Genomic DNA, 23,017 nt, shown 5'->3' with positions numbered 1-23,017 from the left:
ATGGCACATCCTGGAACATACCAAAGTTGGAGGGGTGGCAGGTTTGTGATAACCTATTTCTGCCTCTGTTTTTAAAGCCACAGTAATTCCAGTTGGTCTTGTTTTGCTATGTTATGTACTGTAAAATATGAATATTTGGTTTACAATAGAAGCTAGAACTTAAATAGTTACTTTATTGATCATAATATTCTTACGTCACCCCCAGTTGTCGGTGTGAAAGAGGGAGCAGTGCGGGCCGCGGTCGGTTCAGGATCAGCTGAACAGTTGGAGGATCACCGCCCTGCTATGACTACCAACCACCTTGGTTCTCCACGGATGGTTAACCCCACAGATAACAATCCTCTTTGAGCGGGGAGTTGGGTTTGGAGGATGAGTCCGTCAAAAACGAGATTTCCGGTCCTGCTCTAAAGCCTCCTGTGGTTTTTCTCTCAGTTGTCGGTGAGTCATGATGCACCTGATTGCTCCTGCGTTTGTTTACGGCGCTGGCTGTTAGCAGTAAGCAGCGTGTGTTGTAGCTAGAAAGCTGCCATTTCTTTTTTTAGAAACAAAGAAACTGGCTTACATTCAGTGTGCCTTCCCAACTTTAATCAGTAGCACAAGCTAGCTCTATGCAAAAAGAATTTGACTACTAATCTCTTCCTAGTCTTTGCTCAGTGCTTGTGAAATGTTACATAATAGCATCCTTCATTGATGGTACAGTACTCTCTGGCCAGCTGTTATTTGGCTGCATCCGCCAGCACTTTAAGCCTGCTGTAGTGGTGGTGTCAGTCAGGTGACACGGCTGCTCGGCGTCCACCCTCAAAGCACACAGTCCAATGCCTCACACCTGCATCAACAGCACCTTGCACAAGTATACCCGATGGCAATCATGGCACTAAATTCAAAGGCATAAGAACTTCTGCTCTTGACACCACTTTGTTAAAAATGTAAATTCTGTTGCGACACCTCCAGGCGCTGCAACCATCTTCTGATGTCTATTTATTTCTCATTTTGTACTATTTATTTCTTTATCTTTGTATATTATGAATATACACATAACCTGCATCTTAACTCGAGTTGAGCAAATCTCAATCTCGTTGTAATCTGTTGATGACAATGACAATAAATCTTATCTTATCTTATTCTCATTTCACATTTTTTCCCACTTTACAGCCACATGTAAACAATGTTGAGATGTTATGTGACAGGACAAGCAGTATACAGTTGTGCAGCGGTAGGAAAAGGATACTATTTTAAATACCAGAAAAAAAATCTGAAAATTGTAGTAGTCACTTTTTTTTTTAGCCCCCTTGAGTTGATGTTGTTGTGGTGCCACTTTTTGCTGCAAACATCTAGAGGGTGAAAATGTTCTCATCTGTATTTTTTGCAAGTTCAGGGGTTATGCTTAGCCTCCATCCCAGTTTCCAGTCTTCTGACATGATGTCTTTCAGAATTACCCTGTGTTTAGCTCCATTCTCACTGCATTATAGTTCTAGCACCATTTTTTTTGCCATTTTGGTGGTGTGTTAAATGATATGCATTGCTAGTTTTATGCGTGTAGGCAATGAAGTACTATTTTAGTATCATCTTCATATGTTTGCTGTTTCCCCTACATGATTTTTAGTGATTTGCTAATGGGACTTCCTTGAGCTTTCTGTCAATAATGGCTTTGTTTCACTCACCTGCATTTTATAGAATGCATAATTTCTTTCCTATCCATCAGGTTATCCCTCTTGAGCTGTGGATCACTGTAGTTCCTGCTGGCTAGTTCTATGAATTCTGCTCTCCAGCTAGTTTAGGTGGACAGCTGAGTGTTGATAGGTTTGTAGTTGTACTGTTTCTAGATGAAGTATCAAACAGATTCTGTGGAATGTACAAATCCTGACCTAATTTCTTAAAAGCCTGACTTCCTTACTTCTTCTTCTTCACAAAGATCTCTATGACTAGTCTGGTGAATTCATAGTCTTCATATTTCTGTTCCTTTAATAATGTCCTCTCAGCTCATGCATTCTGAAATTACATAAGGCACACTCTGTTTGTTAATTAGGTAACTTCTGAAAGCAATTGATTGGACTTGATGTTACTTGTGAGTATTGGAAGGGTGAATATAAATATGCGCCATAATTTTCCAAGTTTTCGTCTGTGTAAAAACAAGCAAACAAAAACTGAAAGCCATATATCCTTTTTCTACTTCACTGCCATGTAATACTTTGTTCTGCTCTGTCACAGTAAATCTTAACAAAACACACTGGGCTTTAATATCAATATTTGTACAATGCAACATAGAAGGGACTGGTTTCAAGTCAGTTCTGCTGTTACATCCAGTAAGGGAAGTGAGAATGTACATCTTGTTCCGCTAAGGCTAAAACCATTTGCTTATCAATCTGTCACCTGTGAATAAGCATTTTCCCCATGTGTGCTTCTCATTTTCTGAAGAATAAAAACTAGAAGCATTGTGATCAAAACTATGTGACGACAAGTAAGGGATTATTCACATCTCTGCTCTTACGTCAAGCACTTTTGTGTATCTGAAACTGTTGAGTAAAACATAGAAACATGAAGTGCCTGAATACCAGATTGTGTCAGTTGGAAGATATGCCTAATCACTTACATTATCTGTTTGCTCTTTTCTTTGAAGCAATGACAGACCTTCACATGTAATAGGAAGGTCAACCTAACACAAGAGGTGGAAAGCTAAGCTAACCAAAGTGGAATAGACAGTTTTCTAAGCTTGCATCCACTTTTACAAGCCCCAAACATTGAGCTTCGTCTTTAGATTGACCCCTTGTATATTAACACACTCAAATGGGATTGTTAATATACACACTTAAATAAGTTGCTGCTGATTTGCCATAAATACGTCATTCACAAACCCCAGATTCACTCCAGTTCACATTTTCACATTTTAAATGTCTCTGCTTGAGTATAATGTTCATTACCTATGCATTTAATGTCATTGCCAGTTTGTTTTTGTATTATTGACTTACTTCTTACCTAAGCAATAGTGGAAAACCTCTTGGGTGTCAGAGAGGACAGCTATGCTGATGTCAAAGTGTCCTGTTCACATAGGGCAACGTTTCTCCACATACAGAGCATGGATCTTTAGATGAGGTTAAGATTCACCCCAGACTTTAGGTGTCGCATTATTCTAATTCAATCTGAGGCTATATATAATTTCATGTAACTGTATATTATTTTCTTATTACACACCCTTTCTTTTGATTGTGGTTAAGATTCTTGTTTGTGGGCATTGACTCTTAAGAAATATTACAGGCTAAAGACCCCTGTAAAGTCAGGGGTTGTTATAACATTCTCACAATACGATATCTGGTGTAAAAAATCGGTATTGTGATTCTATAGTATTCAAACATGATTTAAGAAAGATAAAAACTGTAAAACATTATTACAGAAAATGACCAGCAGCCAAGCAAGTCTCATATCTGAGAGAGAAAGTGTTGCATTATTTTTACATGTAAATAACTGTTGTTTTAATCAGATATTTCTCATTGATTATGATTTGGTTACTCAGCACTTCATTACCGTTCTGCTCAGCTTTATCCTGACCATGTGCTGTTCTTCCTCTCGGCTGTAAAGCCTTAAGACTCCAGATGTCTGTGTCTCTTTAATCCTACCACCCTGATCCCTAATAAAATACACTCCTTAAATGCACAGTTAAGCTTATATGCTGCATTGTTTATGTGGATGTAGATACTAATACTGATCAGCCCACAGAGAATGACTAGTTGGAGATTTCAGTACATCATCAATGAGGTTCTTGTTGTAATTTAGAGGTATTGTTGTGGTTGTGCAGCCTGTAAATATGCCACAGTTCTCAGCTGAATATGTAAGTATTTTCTTTAAAATATGAGGAAGACTGAAAGATGCCGGGCATGCAAATGAAAAAGTCTATTCTTGTTTTTTGCCTGGCAAGTATTTTTCGGAATGTTTGCCTCTCAGTTTATGTTAGAATTCCTTTATCCTGGAACTGACTGACGGGTCAGTCCGCCATCCAGCAGCCAGTCATGAATACGTGCCTTTATGTCCGCTGCCTCAGAGCTAATTAGCTAATTTTATTTGTATTAAGCAAGCCTTGCAGACAGAGGGCAATCAGGCAGGTTTCAGACAGGCGGGTTATGTCGCTGACTTTCTGTCTCCTGCCTTATCTGCCCTCAGATGTATTCTAAGAACATGGTGTGATCAAACCGGTGCAACATGGATCCCGAGGAGCTCGAGCTGCAGAATGACTACCGATACCGTAACTACGCGGCGGTCATTGAGAAGGCGCTGCGAAACTTTGAGTCGTCCAGTGAGTGGGCGGATCTCATCTCGTCCCTGGGAAAGCTCAATAAGGTGCAGTATGGCACACGTGGATCCATTACTCTGAATTTTAATGGGTCCATTTTGTTGCACTAACTCAGAAGGTATTGGTTCCTCTTTGGTGTTTTGCTTAGATCCGTTTCAGTTCTGTGAGGTCATGGATGAGGTTTGCTTTTGTGTTGTCACATCCTCTTTTTGTTTATAAGTCTTTGTATGATTTCTTATGAAGAATAAAGGTGCCCTTGTGTTTTTTTCTTTTTCTTTTCCTTGTTCACCAAATATTGACTTTGGAGTGTCCCTGTGTGTTCAAGCTAAAAAAAAACCACACACACAAGGAAGAGAGATGTTCAACCTTTTAAATAAAACTTACATTAAGTCAAAAATTTGTTACGTGTGTATTTCTGACTCATTGTGGAGTTTTTGGTGAAATTCGTACTCTGTTTTTACGGTTTCTTTTTTTTCCCCAGGCCCTGCAGAGTAACCTTCGCTATTCGCTCTTGCCCAAAAGGCTGATCATAGGGAAGCGTCTAGCCCAGTGCCTGCACCCGGCTCTGCCCAGCGGCGTTCACCTCAAGGCTCTGGAGACATATGAGGTCATCTTCAAAATCATTGGCACAAAATGGCTGGCCAAGGATCTGTTTATTTACAGGTAATAGAACCGGATAAAATTATCTTCAGCAAGAAGAATCAAGGCCTTGCTATGAACCGCTCTCACTCTGACTTATTTCATGCATTTTGTTTTGTTTTGTTTTTTTTCAGTTCCGGGTTGTTCCCGCTGCTGGGTCATGCAGCCATGGCAGTTAAGCCTGTTCTGCTGACGCTGTATGAGCGTTACTATCTCCCACTGCAGAGAGCTTTGCTTCCCAGTCTGCAAGCTTTCATAACTGGACTCTTACCTGGTCTGGAAGAAGGACTGGAGGTCTACGACAGGTCCATAAGAACACTTTTTAATTTTTTACCCCCTCTAAAATTAAAAAAATGGATCAAACAAATAAATTCCATCTGCCCATCCTACCATCACTACTGAATAAGACGTCAAGATTTTTTCTGCTTAAGGCGGAGACTGACCCCTGATGCTTCTTTTAGAGGCCAGTAGAAACAGAAACCCTTCTATTCAAGGCAATGGACATACCAGTTTCACAATCTAAAATCATCTTTATACCACAAAGGGTTATTCACTGAATGCAACACAAACTTCCTCTTAATTTCTTAAAGAAATGATTCCTAATGATAAAGCATGATAAAGTTGCATTTATTTTGATATTTTGTGCTACTTGTACTCGTATAGAAAGATAAGAGAAAAATGAGGCTTATAGAAACTAAACTATGCATTTTCTACGCTGCTTTAGTTCCTGAATTATGGAAATCCCTCAGAATTGCATTCATCCTTTTTAGTAGTAATATAGTCACATTCTGTTGTTTTCGGTCTCTGCCTCTGTTCAGGACTGATGCTCTGCTGGTCAAGCTGTCGCTGTTGGTGGGTCAGCAGGTCTTCTACGGAGCCCTGTGGGGAAGCATGCTGGTCACCCCGATGGTGCGGCTGCCCGCTTCAGTCTTTGTGGTCACACATTTTGATCGCATGGTCCCGCTAAGTCAGCAGACCTACATGTTGGGCTACGGCCATCACGCAGTGGTGGGTGTCCACGTTTGTCCTCCTTCAGTGAATGTTTGATTCCCTGACAGTCCCGGTTTAAGTTTTATGTTTCTCTGTGCTTTTCCAGATAAAGTCAGTCTGTCTTTCTCTGCAAGATTCAAATGTGTTGGTGCAGAGGAACATGCTTGAAGTCCTCCTATACTTTTTCCCCTTTGCAACATGTCTGGTAGGTAAAAATGTTGGTCACCAAAGTGAATCTCCTTTGTTCCTCTGTGTGTATGTGTTACAAATATACCTAAATCTATATTTTTTTCTTCATTCGGAGAAATGTTTTGTTTCTGTTCATTGGTTTTATCTTAATAGGGAAGTACTTCTGCCATTTTATTGATTTACATCTGTTAGCCTTTATAGAGGTGCTCTCTCTGTCTATGGATAAGTTAATCAGGAACACTTCACCTTTAGCACCTGGGTGACTCTTCATCCATCCATGGTTTCATTTCCAGGATGAATTTTCAGTTGTTCTCTATTTTAAAAATCCTTTAAAACATTTGCTGTCACACTGTTTACCCTAAACCTAAATGTACATTTATTAGTAGCTAAATTGGGTTTGTTGAATTAAAGCAAATTAAAATAACTTCACGTATGAATTAATGAGTTAAAAACAGCTCCTCACTATGGGAACCCAGAATGGTGTTTCTACATGTTTTTTCCAACACTCAAGGTTGAGCATTATGGCCTCTGACCTAGAGGAACTGATTCTAATATCTTCTTCTTGAATCCTGCTGAATCAAGTAGCATACTCAGTTCTCTTTATGTATTATGGATATGCTTTTAATAAAAGCCACAGATTTCAACATATGTCTGGGTCTTTTCCAATGAAAATGATAATTATACCTCCAGAAATCCTTTACTGCTCCCCAGCTAACTCTGTATGTTGTTGGTTTAGGACCCAGCAGAGCCCAGTGTGGCTCTGAGTGCTGAAGACATGATCACTGTGGCGTCTGCAGCTTTACTCACTCTGCTCAGGAGAGACATGTCCCTCAACAGACGTCTCTACGCCTGGCTCCTAGGTCCTCAAGCTAAGGATATAAATTAGTAATGAATCGGATTGCTGTTTGGCAAAGGAAAATATTTTATTTGTTCTCATTGACGTTTGTATTCCTGTGTTTGTTTCTTCAGGCACCGACATTAAAGGAGGGATGGTGGCGCCACATCCCACGCTCTCCACCACCGTGGAGGAGCACACCGCATTCTACTTCAACACTTACTCAAAAGATTATCTTGTGAAGGTTTGATTTATTTGGTAGACATATAAGATGTAATGTAAGACCAAGGCTCCTGACTTTTGTAAGGCTACATGTATGACTGGTAAAGGAAAAACGAATGGATTCTCTATCCTAAATTGACCAAAACTAATTTAAAAGCACATGTTGTGTTAAACGTATTTTAGAAACAGCAACATTTAAATATTGTTTTCCATTATCAGGTCCAATATTTTAAAGTATATTATCTAGATGAACCCTTAACAATTGTTTCTCCTGATCTCATTTGTTCAGAACTATTTTACAGTACAAAAATATTAAATAAAATAAACCAGAATACGTCAGTAGATTTATTGTGGTTTCTGTTTTCAGGCTCTGATTAACATCCTCAAACAGAAGGAGGTGGACAGCGACCCAGAAAGCGTCATCTCATACCTCAGACCCTTTCGCATCATCATCAGTCTGCTCGATAAACCCGAGATAGGTACGGAGCCGAGCAGAAGCGCCTTATTATGCTAAATGGTTTCCAACCTGTTTCGCTGACATGGCTTTTTTTTGTGCTCAGGTCCAGCTGTCTTGAGCTGCGTGTTTTTGGAGGTGGTCCGAGCTTTCCAGCGCTACTGTCTGGAGATGATTGGAGAGGAAAACACCCCAAAGTCGGGAAGCTCAGCCAACCAGCTGGCTTGGTGAGAAAAATGAAGAATGAAATTAACATGCTTCCTTTTAAGAATGAAATTATAGTTTTTGTAGCATGAATATGAAAAAAGATGTTCTTTCTTGTCTTCATTTAACAGTAAAGTAAAAGAGAACAAGAATGCGTCAGATATCATAAAGACAGTGAACATGCTTGTGAGCTCCCTGAACAGTGAATATCTTTGGGAGTACATGACTCAGCGCTTTTGCACATCTCTCAGGTTTGTCAGTCACACTAAATCTTTCTTTGCAATCAGAATTCCTTCACTGTAAACAAAACAAATATATAAACATTTATATTTTCAATTCAGTTTCAGTTAGGGAGCATGTTTATATAGCTCAAATTCACAACACATGTCTCGAGGTAAAAGTCAAGTCAGACCAATCGTTCAGACAGATTAAAAGTCAAGTATGTGGACAGTGTCTAACAAATGCTGTGTTTGGAGAAACAAGTGTTTGAGTTGCACCATAACATAGAGTTAGAAAATATTTATAGAGTCATAGCTCTTCATTGTATCTTCTTTTTTTTGTTCTGTTTTAAAGTTAAACAAAGAGGTGGTAATTTTTTTATGCATTTATGCACAGTATGAATTTAAGTTTCTCTTATCGACACATTGATCTGAATTTGTTCAGAACCTATTGTGATCTGACTCGGTTTATCTGAAATCCTATTCTGTCAGTTTCAGCTTGCGTTTTCCAGTGTGCCTTGTATGCAGAGATTTGACTGAAATATCACAATAACAATATCAAGACACATTTTTCAGTGTGAAAGATTACATTTCTAATCATATTTAGAATTTTACATTTGTATTTTGATAGGAATTGTGTGTTAACTAAAGCATAAAATGAGATCGAGCATGTGTGTCAGGTTGTGTTTTCAGCTTTTTATTGTACAGAGAAATGAATCCCAGTTTTGTGTTTTTGTTAAAGTGAAAAAGATGATCCTCCGGAGCAGGACTACGGTCAGACGGCTCCCTCGGTCACGGAAATGTCCAACCTCATCATTTTCCTTCTGGATGTTCTTCCTCTGGTAATTAATACACATTTTCAAGAGTAGCTAAATAAATAAATTTCCAAATTCAGACAAAATTAAAAGCATTTCTCAGTCATTTGCCTCCTCTTTGTTTAATATTTCTTTATTTTTTACCCATAAATACTGATCATCTGACTATTTAACGTTCATAGAAGCTTCTCATGCTGCACCATGTTTGTGTTTTCTCACAGGAGCTCTATGCCGACATCCAGTCACTGTTCCTTCCCGACATGCTGGGCATCATGCTGCAGAGCCTGCACCGTCACATGGACTCAATTTCCCTTGATGACATCACACAGGGACTGCGAGTGTGCTTCAAGGTCCTGAGTAAGATCCAGATGCCTGTATCTTACATGGATGTTGATGCAGGAGCAAACACAGAGGAGAGGGAGTCGGCTTCACCAGAGGATGAAACCACAAAGGTGAGGATTTTTTTTTTTTTTTTTTGTAAGTAAGCACCAATCTAGGGTGTTTTAAAAGCTTATAAAGAATTTCCTATCAAGGATGTACAGAATGAGGGGGAGAAAAATGGAAGCATTAATGGACATCAGGAAGATGAGCGGGAAAGGCAGGATCAAGGAGGTGAAGCCGAGCCTGCAAATGGGGTTTACTCAACTCTGAGGTCGGAAGACAGCGGACTGGGCGTCAGCGCTTCCCCCTCAGAGCAGCACCTGCAGCTGGGAATGCCCACAGAGGCCGAGCGAAACGGAACCTGCAAAGCCGGCGATGGAGTTTGGAGAAGGGGAGGGAGTGTAGAAGCCATGACGCAGAGTCTGCAGGATATCCTGGCCTTCATAACCACAAGGTAAGCTTCAGAGCCAGATGAAGATGCTTGATAAAATCTATGCAAGTCATCTAAACATTTTTACTCTTCCACCTTGATTTCAGATACCTGTTGGTGCAGGTGGAGGACGTTACAGGTCCGGATCCAGAGCCTCAGCGTGACCAAAGCACCAACTCTGGGGATCAGAAGTCTCTGTTAAGGAGACATGAAATTAAACACAAACTGTCTGAGCTGTTTACTCCAAACAAACGCAAAGCCAGCGTCTCGCCTGACACTCAGCCCTCGGCATCGCCAACGGAAAAGAAAAAGGAGCGTGGCTCCACACTGTGTTTGGACTGGGCAGCTGGTTACATGCCCCGAGGAAAAGCTGAGATCTCTGAGGCCTGTCGACAGACCTTTGTCACCACCTGCCACCTGTTGCTGGAGAGCACCACTTTTCCTGTGTACCTGAGCGAGGAGGAGATGCTAGCACTTTACACAGACATGTTTGGAGACTCAGGTCAGCATGTGAACAGAGGCACTGCCTGCCAAATTTTGTATATGCCTTGAGTGTTTTTGTTTTGTTTTTATTTTGCATTTGGTGGTGTTAAAATCAAAAATTTCAATGCATTTACTTGATATTTTCAGATCAAATCTACACAAAGTAGTGTTTAGTTGTGAAGTAAAAGGTAAAAATAAATGCAAGGCTTCAAAAATCTTTGCAAAATCAACCTGAAAAGTGCTGCAGGCATTTGTATTTTGCCCAGTTTTTTGTTTTTTATATATAAAATGGCTTTAAACCATCCCGTCATAGCTCTACCCATCGTGTTCATTGTTGTTCTCATATAATGATGATGCCACCACCAACAAAAATATTGAAAATCCTTTGTCCGTTTGTTCTACCTCTCAGTAATGCACCACTTTGTGTGTGGAATGTGGAAATGTGGAAAACATTAGGCAGTATGGATACTTTTGAAAATTATTGTAAATCAACACTGTTTCAAAATGCTTTGACCCATAAATAAGTCATGAAATATTGCTGTTGTTTTTCTTCCTACTTATTTCAGGCAGTGACGTGGACGGCCTCCCGGTGTGGTTGAGGACCCTGATGATTCTGTGCTGCATGTCCAGGGATTACAACATTCAGCACACCGCCGTGGCCTCCCTGCTGGAGCTCATCAACCACTCCCAGTCTTTAGCACTGGTCATTGAGGACAAGCACAGGCGCTACCAGAGCTCTGACAACAACCCTCTGAGTGGGCGGCTGCAGATGGTCAGCGTGCCGCCCATCTACCCAGTCCTGCACCGAGCCATAGAGGAAAACACAGACTTCTTTCAGGTCAGATTGTCAAAAGGGGAACTATTGGTGTGACTGTTTGGAGAAGGCCCTAATTAAGGTGTGTGTTTGCTGTAACCCAGAGGTTATCCCGGGTCCTGTGGAGTCAACTGGACACCGAGCAGAGAGAGCAGCACGTTTCCTGTGTGGATCTGTTTTACAGGCTGCATTGTTTGGCTCCCTCAGCTTCCATCTGTGAGGACATCATCTGCCAGGCACTGCTGCACAAAGACAAGGTTCACACAGTTGTTGTGTTTTTTTGTTTTTTTTTTCCACTGTCCTCTGAATATCATTGATGGCCGAATGGAAAGTCAGAACTAACAGAAGAAGAGTTGTAAATATGATCAGAAAAACTGAAAGTTTGTGTGTTTTTCGCTTCCCAGGCGATCCGTCTGGAAGCTCTGCACCGCTTCACCGTGCTGTGGCACCTGACCCGGGAGACTCAGTGCAACAGGACCATGTCTCTGAGTCGATCCTTTGACCGGTCAGTTCACCCGGATTTTGTTCATAAAGCAAAAAATTCAATAAGTACACTAAATTAAAAAATAATAATTCTTATAAGGTTTTAAGTGTTAAAATAAAAACACTTAAGTAGAATAAAACAACAGATGGGAACAAAAGTCAAGCAGCCACGACAAACAGTTCATTACTGCCTAATCTGCACATATCTGACATATTGGCATGCTACCAATCCATTTGTGTGTATTTATCTATCTACCTGATTGGTAGAGTTTACCTCTCCACATACACAGACATTCTCTAAATATATGGGAGGATAGTTAGAGAACATTATGGAACAGAACCAGCATCTAAAGACAGAGACAGAAGACGGGTCAGGTTGTGGAGAAGTTTACAGCAAGGTTAGGCTGTAAAGTATACTTCAGCAGACAACTTGGGGTTTTGTGCCTTGCATAAAGGCACATTGTCACTTTCAACCTTATCCCACTGAGCCTTTGTTGTGTGCAAAGCTTTAAAAATAATGGTGACTCAACCGAGGATGACTGAATAAGCATGCAGCATTTTTCTTTTGCATTTGTATATAATTTAGAAAATCACGCCTAATTTTTCTTCGACTTCACCATTCAGTTCTGACTGTTTTTCGTGTATTGCATAAAATCCAAACAACTTGATTAAATCTGAAAAATGTTGCTGTAAGTAATTTCTTTGCTCTCAACTCCTCTGTGATGTTTCAGGTCTTTGTGTGTTGTAGTGGACAGCCTGACCTCGGCTGATGGCTCAATAAGTGCGGCCGCTCAGTGCTGGCTGGTCAGAGCTCTGTCCCTGAACGATGTGATCCGAATCCTGGAGCCCATTCTGCTGCTGCTCCTTCACCCATCCACCCAGCGCTGCTCCATCCAGAGCGTTAAACAGAATCTCACGGCCGGTACGCAAATTCATCTCTGCCTTGGAAGAGTTTCTCTCGATTGAACGTGTGTGTCATTAACTTGATATGCTTGCTGTTTTCAAGGTAACCTGAAGCTGTTAAACAGCAGAAGGAGTTTGATTAAAACCTCTCGGACACCGGCAGACATGGTGGCGTCTGATGTGACAACATTAAGCAGCCTGGATGTTGTGGACCGAGAAGCTCTGTGGGCCGAGTTGGAAAGTGGGCCGGAGCCGGAAAAACCCGAAGAGGCTTTACCCGCGTCAAGGAGCGAGAGTGAGGGGACAGAGGAAGAGGAGGTCAAAGAGGAGGAAGAGGAGGAGGCTGAGAGTGAACACACTGAGTCGGCAGACACCAGCGGCGCCCAAGTTTCCACGGACAACTCCAGTTCCGGTTCTGCTCCGCCCAGCAGTGTCGAGGAGGGGGGTTTGGTGAACGGCCTGCGGAGGGTGGAGTCCGAGCACACACAGGCGTCCGATTCGCTGTCGAGTGAAGAGGAGGAGGATTTTGAGCTGGAGGCCATGGCCAGGTCTCGCCTGTTGAAGCAGGAGCGAGAGAAAAGAGAAACCATCGACTCTCTGTTCCGCCATGTTCTGCTGTACCCGGCGGCGGCGGGCGGCTGGCGCCGTCTCCTCCAGGGCCTGGCGCTGCTCGACAGCCTGCTGCGCAGCAGCCCCGAGTGCCACCTAGTGGACGCCCTGTGCTGCACCTCGCTGGACACCAGCTCTGCTGCTCACTTAAACCTGGTCTCCAACCTCCTGCAGCGCCACCAGCAGGCTCAGGACGGAAGGTGCTTTTACGGCTGCCTGCTGTCTCCCATTTCCTCCCCCTCTGGACCCCCGTCGCTGCTTGTCGAACTGCTTGTGTCGCTCTGCCTGCAAATCCTGCGCTCTCACTACCCATCCTACCTGAGCCTGACTCCCCTGGACCTGCAAGGCAACATGGAGGTCCAGGTGAAGAGCGTGACGGTGCTCACTCGGATCGTGAACCAGCTCTGCTTCACAGTACGAGGACAGGAGTGCAGCAAAGCCACTCTGGAATCCATCCACAAACTCCTGACCTGCTGTAAAGTGCAGCAGTATGCCCTGCTCTCACTGTCTGCCTCCATGTATGTCAGCCAGAAGGCGGCGGACAAGGGAGCATCCAAAGGAGCCGAACTGCTGGATGAGGCAGGAGGCCTATCGGAGGAGAGTTTGGTGAATCTGGGTGTGGGAGGAGGACAGGAGCAGTGCCCCTTACAAATAGAGCTACTAAAGTTGCTCCAGGCTCTGATAGTGCTGGAGTACCATGTGTGGCCGGGTGGGGTCGCATCTGCAGTGAGCGGCGCCTCCGGCCAGCCTGGAGACCCTCGTGAATCCTCACCGGCCTCCACCCCTTTGGCCCGAGAGTGGCAGACCGCTGTGCTCTTCCAGCAGTCCATCAAAGCAGCGCAGTATGTCCAGAGCCACCCCATCACAGCGCAGGGGATGTTTGTTTCCGCGGCAGCAAGAGCCCTGCAGCCTCAGTATGGCTACGCCATGCACCCCCACTGGGTGTCGCTGCTGTGCTCCTCTCTGCCGTACCTGGGGCGCTCCTTGGGGATCATCGTGTCGCCGCTCATCAGTCAGATCTGCAGGAACATGGACGATCTGGTGAAGCTCCACGAACACGAGGGAGGGAAGGCGAACCACAGGTAGCTTAAACGTACAAGCTTGTTTCTACGACTCATGTGCAAATTAAAAGTGTTAAAAACGCTGAATATCTCAATGTTTAGTTGTCATAGCGATATCAGTGTGTGCAATATCAAAAAGGCTGCTTTGATGTAAAATTTGGAAGGTCGGTAAGCTTAGATATACCTGGCCGACTGGATGGAGGCTCACTGCACTGCTGGTTGCAGTGGCCGAGGTGGTAACCATCATGGAGAGCAGTGAAGACGTCATGACGACACAGACACATGAAAGCGCTGGGGAATTACTTCCACTAATTATGGTTTCTGATTTCTGATTTATTGTAAAAACTTCCAATTTAGATTGTTGAGCTTAAATTTCTCTTTGAGTGAAACAATAATTCATAATTCAATTATATATGTGGTCATTTTTCTAATAAAACATTCATAAACTATGTTATTTTGGAACTCTTTTGGTCGAAATATGTGGTTTTTTTGTAAAATCTGTATTTGTTTAAAAACAAATTAAGGGAATAAATTAGAACATATCCCAATGATCCTTAAAGTTCATGTACAATATATTTTAACATTTAGACTAAAAGAGTTGCTTTACAGAATTTTTGTTTTTGCTTGAATTTCCTCTGAAATATTTTATTCATTTTATTTTTTGTCAGCGTTACCGGCAGGAAGGAGAACATCGCTCCGGACTACCCTTTAACTCTGCTTGAAGGCCTGACCACCATCACACATTATTGTTTCCTTGACAACAAAAAGGTATGGCACGCTTGCGTCAACATATCTACCTGCTGTGTGATCTATGATCATTTAATATTGAATTCTTGTACTTTGTCCCCTCTCTGGTCAGTCTCTGGTGGCTTGTGATCCCGTGGATGTCCGTAACGCGCGCAACGCCGTGCTGGAGGCGCTGCCGCAAATGCTCAGCAGCATGGCGTTGCTATGGGGCGTTGTCATGAGGGAGGAGTTTCAGAGGCGTGCGTCTGACTCCGGCCACAGCAGCAAACATGCTTCTACCTCTGTGTATTTCAAAAGCTCCAAGGTGGACAAACGCACATTGTTGAGATTCTTGTGCATCGTCTGTTTTCTGACTCTATAACTTCATAACATTTTAATTCTAGAACACAATGTGAATTTAATACATTTTTTTTTGTGTATTTAATTAGATTTTGCGTCAACGGATCCTGCAGTTTCTACTCCCTCTAACTGGACATTATGGGATTCAGCTGATGGCTTCAGTAGGAGTAGTGTGGAGCAACAGGAAGAGCAAAAGGAGACACAAAAACAAAGTAAGACCCTAACTTTGTGGAAAACTAAAGTCTTGCGAAAGTCTCTGACTGACTTTCTGGGTTTCTTTTAGGTTTTACCAGTGGCCAGTGAGGCTCGTCTGGTCATCGTGGAGCTTATAAAATCGCTTCACACCTTAAATATAGAAACTGTCCTCCACTTGGTCAAAGAGGTTGTGAAGAGACCGCATCAGATCAAAGGGGAACAGGTACATAAGCAGATTTTAAAGACCTTTACCGTGGTTGATTTTCAACTTAAAGGTTCTGATTTCTCCCCACCAGAAGGCAACGCTGGTCGATATTCCCATGCTGCAGTTCAGCTATGCCTATGTCCAGAGGTGAAGATGAATCTTGGTATCAAAAAAAATAATTTTCTTCTCTTTTGGCTCATTTTTACAATAATCTGTTGATTTTTTTTTTTTTTTTTGAAGCATTTCAGCTGCGGCTCTGCAGGAAAACGTTGCTCCTCTCCTCAGCCTGTTGAGGGAGTCTGTTCAGCTCAACCTGGCGCCACCTGGACATTTCCTCCTGCTGGGGTCAGTTCTCTTCTATTCACACTACATTTTTGAATTTCATCTACCCTTTGGAGGTTTTGCAGTAATTCATGAATGATCTCGAGTCTGAATTTTTGAATTTTTATCTTTCAGAATCCTAAATGATTTTGTCAACCGCCTCCCAAACCTGGACAGTAAGAAAGACTCTAAAGATCTGCAGGTAAGATCCAACAGTCTTAGTTATTTTCATAGACCTGCAAGCAGCTAGTGCTCTGCTTAGATCATAGGCAGATGAAGGTAAGATGCTTTGTTGATTAAACTCTTGAGCAGGAGGTGACTCAGCGGATCCTGGAGACGGTGGGTGGGATCGCAGGCTCGTCTCTGGAGCAGACCAGCTGGCTCAGCCGAAGCCTTGAGGTCAAAGTTCAGCCACAGGTTTGCGTAGAAGCTGAAGAACCGGATGACACAGAGGTGGACGGGGAACACTGTGGTAATTTTTTTATGCTTCAAACATAATATTAATATGAGTGCAAGCAGGTTATTTGATTTTGAGAGCACTTTTTCCAATCCTGGGAGAAGACCCAAATTGTTACCCTCAGATATTCCAAAAATTTACTTGATTGTCAAAAAGATCTTCGGAACCACTGATGAACTTGATATAGCTGTTAAGATTTAAATTTAAAAGAGACCTATTATTACAAAATTACGGGGCAGTATATGACAGGATGTGGTTGGTCTTGTGTGACGTAGGTCAGTAAATACTTGCTTCGCCACTGGATGTGAACATGTTGTTGGAACTCGCATTCAACTTTTCACGATCAGACACAAACTGTAATCCCCAGGTGAAACAAAATTGGGTAGAAGGTTAAGAAAAACCTTAAAAAGCTACCAAGGCTTAAGTCCTTTATAAACTGGAAGCGGGCGGGACATTAGTGTTTCTGTCCACAGTAAAGCCAGTTTTGCACCAACATGGATTGAGAGAGAGAAGCTCCTTCTACAAAATGGACGCCTTCAAGTTTGAGTGAAACTGCTCACGTGAACAAACCAAATGCTTTCTGGTCAAACCGGTTTTGGTAACACTTTATTTGACGGGGTGTGCATAATACTGACATGACACTGTCATAAACATTTTGCAATACCTGCCATGAACATAAAGGTGTCATAAAGGAGTCTTTATGAATGTGTTTGTGACTGACAAATAATGACACTTTTAATGCAAAGTTGCTTTAAAAGTTGCATTGAAAGTCCATTCAAAGTACCAACTTTGTATTATTTTGTAAATAATGACCCTTTAATGCAAACTTGGCACTTTTAATGGACTTTCAATGCAACTTTTAAAGCAACTTTGCTTTAAAAGTGTCATTATTTACCGAATGACACTTCATGACACCAGTCATAGACATTCATAAAGACTCCTTCATGTTCATGGCAGGTGTTATGTCATGTTTATGACAGTGTCATGTCAGTCTTATGCACATCCCGTCAAATAAAGTGTTACCCAGGCTTTATTCTCCAAGGATTAAGCTAGACTAAGATAGAAATTATTAAAAGCCCAAAGTTTGTAAAACATTTATGTCAATGATATGTGCATGTTAACGTTTGACTGAAGCTTTATATAATATTCACATGTTGATTTTTCCTTTCTTTTTCATCCAGAGTCAGTAACTCAGGCTAATGCCATGGTGTCGTCCTCCGCTCCTTCGGTGTACAGTGTGCAGGCCCTCACATTGCTTGCAGAGGTGGGGTTTTATGTACATAGGATTATCTATTTATATTTTAGGCAAATTGGACTATGGCTTTGCATTTCACTCCATGCTATTAAAGCATATTTCTGTCTTTTTCTCCTCTTCTAGATCTTGGCGCCCCTCCTGGACATGGTCTACCGTAGCGACGAGAAGGAAAAAGCCGTTCCCCTTATCTCACGTCTCCTGTATTACGTTTTCCCCTACCTCAAGAACCACAGGTAAAAAAAAAAAACAACTGATGGTGAATCACGTTGATGCCTGCAGCCTCACTGTCACTGGGGTCACCTGACTCCTTTATGTCGGGCTCCTGTCCTGTAGTGCCTACAACATGCCCAGCTTTGCAGCAGGCGCCCAGCTGCTGAGTAGCCTGAGTGGGTACGCCTGCACCAAACGGGCCTGGAAGAAGGAGGTGTTTGAGCTCTTCATGGACCCCCTGTTCTTCACCATGGATGCCTCCTGTGCACACAGGTGAGTGTGAGCATATGGTGGAAGCACAAATGATAAAAATGGCTGTATGGAAATTTGTAAGTCCTGAAAAACTCGGACAGTCGTGATGTGGAAGTTGAATGAGCTCCACCCATCAGTCTTGTTAAAGTGACGCTGTTTTAAAACTACAGCTGGCAAGCCATATGTAGCAGATTCGTTAATACGTAGAGTTTTTCTGAAGTGATGTGAATACTTCAGATTTTCACATTTAATTCCAATTATCTATTATGTCTGCAGTTCTAAATCTGCTAATTTATTATTTCATAGCTGGAAATCAATTATTGACCATCTACTGACTCATGAGAAGACCATGTTTAAGGACCTGATGGGTGAGTACCATTGAGAGACTTTCTGAAATTGAGAAAATATTTTTGTCCTCAGAAATATGGTGGGCAGCTGTCCAAACCGCTAACATTGAATTGAATTGATAAAGAAAGAAAATCAATATTCTTGAGGATTTGTAACTTCTTACTTGATGCAAGAAACAAATTGAAACTCTTTGTATTTATCTTGTCTCTGTATTTATTTGCACAACAGCCATGCAGAGCAGCTCCCTGAAGTTGTTCACCAGTGCCGACCAGAAACCCATGCTGCTGAAACGGCAGGCATTTGCAATGTTCAGCGGCGAACTCGACCAGTACCACCTCTACCTTCCACTTATTCAAGGTGGGCTTCTTTTGTTTTAGATATCAGTGTAGGTTTATGTACTTACGTTCAAACTAGAATCAAATAAAGCCAAGTTAAAAATCAACTGGTTCCTTTCAGAACGCCTCACAGAGACTTTAAGAATGAACTCAAGCCCTGCGGTCTCAGCCCAGATGTTCCTCATGTTCCGAGTTCTCCTGCTGCGGATCTCATCCCAGCACCTGACGTCGCTCTGGCCTATAATGGTCACAGAACTTGTAAGTTTCCTTCCTGAGAGGGCCATGTATGATCTAAAGAATCGTGGTTGTACGAAGATGTTGTCTTTAACTCGTTTTTTTAGATACGGATATTTGCACGTTTAGAGAAATCTCTGCAGCCAGAGAAAGACGTCTCAAAGTGAGTTTTTTTTTAAATCATTACCTATGTTTCACAAATGCACTAAAGCTTTCATTTTATAAGTCCTGAGTCTTTGTTTCCAACTTAGGCTGACCAAAGTGGTGCGTGGGGTACTTGACAGAAATGGACCAGTAAACTTCTCCAATGCAGAGTTGGACATGTACCTGTCAGCCTGCAAGTTTCTGGACACTTCCTTGACCTTTCCTCCAGAGAAGATGCCCCTCTTTCAGATGTAGGGAACTGGAAAACATGCTTTCATTGTAACATCAGCGATACGTTTAGTAAAGCTATTGGTTTCGAAAGCATCTAATTGATTATCCTGCAGGTATCGTTGGGCATTTGTCCCGGAGGTGGACGTGAGCCGCTACAGTGGTCCAGAAAATGCGCTGATTGAATTTGAACGGGAATGCACGCCACACGTTGTCAGAGTGCTGGAAGGGATACAGGAACGCTATGGGGTGAGTTACAGAGCTGCTCTTTCATTAGCACCTGATTGGATCTTATTCCCAAAACATTTGTGTAAATAAAGTGGAGACTACAGTAAATTAAGCATCTGACTATGGAGAGTCGTCTGTAGTCAAATGATGTCTCAACATAAGATTTTTAGGCCTGGTTACTTCCACAAACTTCAATTAGTTTTATTTTAAAGACCAACATAAAGAGTACTGGAGAGATCCACAACTCGTCTGGGGAAATCTATCAACACGCCAATAACTAGTTGAGAATTTCACAAATCTGTTCCTTACGGGAGAATGGCAAATACAAAACCTCTGCTGAAAGAAATCCATAAGAGGTTTCGTCAAAAGTTTGACATTAGCTTTATATGGGACACAGCAAACATGTTGATCACATGAGACCAGTTTGAACTTTTTGGTTTACATGCAAAGAGGCAGAAAACTATGCACATCATCCCCACAGTGAAACATCATTCTGTGGGGATTTTTTTTTTTTTATGGAAGCTACTTGGAATTGATGGTGGGATAAATGGAGCTAAATAAAAAAAAATCCTAGAAGAAAACCTGTTGAAGGTTAGGATTCGAGTGGAAGTTCACCTCCCAGCAACACAACAACCCAAACATACATCCAGAGCCACAGCATCCAGAGCTACAGTATCTGAGCTAGATCTGTACTTTGACTAATCAAAGTACAGATCTAAACCCAAATGAGAATCTGTGGCAAGACTTGCTGTTGGCAGCTTCACTTAATCCAGTGAGACTAAGCTTGAGTTTAGAAGCAAGACTTTCATCTGTAAATGCACAAAAATGTGGTTCTACAAAGTAGTGACTCAGAGAGACAGAATGTGCATGACACATATTTTTAGGATGATTTTTTTTTTGTTTTATATTATTAATTAATTAATAATATAATAATAATAATAATAATAATTCATTCGAGGTTTGAAATGACACAAATCTCTCTGTGTCCTGTTTTTTCAGGCACTGAACGGGCTGACTGAGGAGTCCTCCACGGATAACTTGGAGTTTCCCCTCCTCACTCAGAGCTCCCTGTCCTCCATCACCCAGCTGCTGCCTTTCCTTCGCACCCTTTGCTGCTCCTTCCAGGCCCCTCCCCCCTCCGGCCAGCCTGCTGCCCACTTCCCCATAGCCGAATACCCTGCAGCCAGTTCGCACATTGTTCTGAGCAGACTGGAGGACATTATTGAGAATGAGTTCCTGGACTCCATGGAGAGTTAAAAACTGAGCTTTTTTAGCTGCAGACACATGTAAAAAAAGACCTAGAATGGGCACAACCAGTGATTTTGTTGTATTGTGGAGTTCTAGTGAAGGGATGGTTTTGAAAATGTGTTTTCCTTTTATGTAGTCATCTTTCTGATTACATCTGTACATGTACTTCTGAACTGCTTTAACTAGAAAAAAAACAAACAAAGGGAATCCATGGTACTCATTTCCACATGGCTTTTAATGTGAAAAAATATGAAGGAATGCAGTTTTCTTTCCGTCCAAAGATGAGGTATTAACGCAGCTAAACGTCACTAACTTACTGCTTTTAGCGTCAGTAAAAGCAGACAGGTATTCTCGATTCAGGTTACTTATTGTCTAAGCAAGGCATGCACCTTATGACCGTGGTAGTAGAGTCAATAGATTTTAGTGAAGCACATAGAAAACTTACTGTGAAGAACTGCGTTAGGCACCACTAGTGTTTTATTTTCCTGAACTAGCCATCTGCAGTTTGTTTCTCCAGGTGTAACAATCTGTCTTAAGAATGTATAAACTCTTATAGATTTCTCTTAATTTATGCTAACATTTTTATTAGTAACGTAAGGAATGTGCTTTGCGTGCATTGGGAAAACTCTTAAAACAATGGCTGTGTGTCGACATATTTCATGCTTTGAGTTTTTGGTGACCAAGGGAAATGATCCTTTCCTAGTTTTTACTCCAGCATAGTCTTTACAGCTACTACTGTCTGTATTTTCCTGCACATCTGAATGTTCCTGTAAGTTATTTATCTTTAAGGGACCACATCAAATTGTGATGCTATAGGGAAAAAAACAAGTCATTCAATTAAATATAGCATTTACCTTCTGTTTTATTTGTTCTCTTTGTTTTATTGCACTCCCACCAGTTTATAAACTTTTTTTTTTTTTAACGTATATTGTGCTTTTAAGACATTTTGCAGGTTTAAGCCCAATTTCAAAACTGATATTGGCTCAAGCTATTTCACTTCACTAAAATATATTGGAAAAGAAAAACATCAATCTCAAATGTAATTATTAAATTATCTTTAAATCTGATGTGAATTGTTTTTATTTCTGTTGACCTTCTGCCTTTATGCACTGAAAAATCATCAGTTTTAAGAATTTCTCTCCATTGTGACTTATTTCCATAAAAGACAAGGACATGTCGCTTAAGTCTAAGTGAAAACTCACCTGAAACTGCTCCTTTAATAAAAGGATTCATTTATTATTAATCTATAATATGTACTTTCATATATTTAGTAATGAGACAAATGACCAACACCAAACTAACAAAGGCAAACCATAGAAAAAGCACAAGAAGAAATTAACTGCAGTTGTTAAAAATGTCATTGTCCAAAGAAATGTGCAACTGAACATGAAGACTGTAAAAAAAAATTACATAAGTATAATAGACTATTTACAAGAAGTAAAAAAAAAAATGTAAACAGGGATGTCATTTAAAATTGCATTAGTCCTCAAAATCCTGAGTTTTATGTTTGTATTTATTGTGAGACGTCCTCACTTGTGATGAGACCGACTAGCAAAGTCATCAGAGAACTTCTTAAGATGGCTGCCTGGGGAGTTGATGGAGAAGTTTGCAGTGCAAGAAGAACAGTGCCAGCCTCCCTGTGGGGCCCCCATGCTGCTGACCAGACTGTAAGAGACACGGCCTTGTGAGTGACCAGTGAATCTCCAGCTTGTCCCTCATAAGTATTGACTGGATGGCATGAAATCAAAGAACATGATCCTCGCAGTGCTTCCAGGCTTCTCCAGGTGGGTCAGAGCTCAGTGCAGGAGGTAGGCGATGGCAACATCGGCTGGTAGGCAAACTGCAGTGGATCTAACGTAGACCTCACCACGTGGTGTTGATAGTTGAGGACTCCCTCGTAGGTCATCATCAGAAGTGAAGTCAGAGCTACATGCCTGTAGAGTCTGAGGTCCTTTGAATGTGTGGTCTTAGGCACCGGTACCACACAGGAAGCCTCCCACAGCTTCAGGCTCAGGTTGAACAGGTGTCCCATGTTGCCACACAGTTGATCTGCACAACACCTCAGGAAGCTGGAGCTGGTGCCATCTGAACCTGCAGACTTTTGCACCTTGATATTTTGCAGCAGCTTAAGTGTTGAAGTAGGAAGGGTGTGCAGTGGCTGTGGGATGAAGTCCTCTAAGTGGGTGATGGCTGAGGTGTGAGGTTAAGAGAAGAAAAGCAGACAGATGTTGGGGTGTTGCCAGACCTTTTTTTTTTTTT

General features: G+C 41.8%; 1 protein-coding gene across 2 annotated transcripts; it reads left to right on the top strand.

Annotated features, from left to right (window-relative positions):
- The first annotated feature begins 220 nt into the window (after window positions 1-220).
- On the top strand, window positions 221-21,825 carry dop1b (DOP1 leucine zipper like protein B). Of its 2 annotated transcripts, none has more exons than XM_032567426.1 (38): window positions 221-438; window positions 4,153-4,329; window positions 4,764-4,945; window positions 5,056-5,226; window positions 5,740-5,929; window positions 6,018-6,116; window positions 6,837-6,960; window positions 7,070-7,179; window positions 7,525-7,636; window positions 7,718-7,838; window positions 7,947-8,066; window positions 8,776-8,875; window positions 9,070-9,300; window positions 9,382-9,683; window positions 9,767-10,161; window positions 10,709-10,980; window positions 11,061-11,213; window positions 11,361-11,461; window positions 12,171-12,361; window positions 12,446-14,033; window positions 14,681-14,780; window positions 14,872-15,063; window positions 15,188-15,310; window positions 15,382-15,516; window positions 15,590-15,645; window positions 15,739-15,843; window positions 15,955-16,021; window positions 16,132-16,291; window positions 17,458-17,540; window positions 17,655-17,764; window positions 17,865-18,014; window positions 18,300-18,361; window positions 18,570-18,698; window positions 18,798-18,934; window positions 19,018-19,073; window positions 19,162-19,305; window positions 19,399-19,531; window positions 20,510-21,825. In XM_032567426.1, exons 2-38 carry the CDS (start codon window positions 4,192-4,194, stop codon window positions 20,765-20,767), a joined length of 6,900 nt encoding a protein of 2,299 aa, XP_032423317.1. In that variant the 5' UTR covers window positions 221-438; window positions 4,153-4,191; the 3' UTR covers window positions 20,768-21,825. The 2 variants fall into 2 exon arrangements, with proteins under 2 accessions (XP_032423317.1, XP_032423316.1); XM_032567425.1 differs by having other exon boundaries at window positions 16,129-16,291.
- The last annotated feature ends 1,192 nt before the right edge of the window (window positions 21,826-23,017 follow it).

This window comes from Xiphophorus hellerii, chromosome 7, assembly GCF_003331165.1.
Source record: "Xiphophorus hellerii strain 12219 chromosome 7, Xiphophorus_hellerii-4.1, whole genome shotgun sequence".
NCBI classification, from domain to species: Eukaryota; Metazoa; Chordata; class Actinopteri; order Cyprinodontiformes; family Poeciliidae; genus Xiphophorus; species Xiphophorus hellerii.
This window is presented reverse-complemented; position numbering and strand designations above follow the sequence as displayed.

Coding starts and splice junctions, on each gene's coding strand:
- dop1b (XM_032567425.1), top strand. CDS start 4,192: ATGGATCCCGAGGAGCTCGAGCTGCAGAATGACTACCGATACCGTAAC. Junction 10,981..11,060: donor AAAACACAGACTTCTTTCAG/GTCAGATTGTCA, acceptor GCTGTAACCCAG/AGGTTATCCCGGGTCCTGTG. Junction 11,214..11,360: donor CACTGCTGCACAAAGACAAG/GTTCACACAGTT, acceptor TTCGCTTCCCAG/GCGATCCGTCTGGAAGCTCT.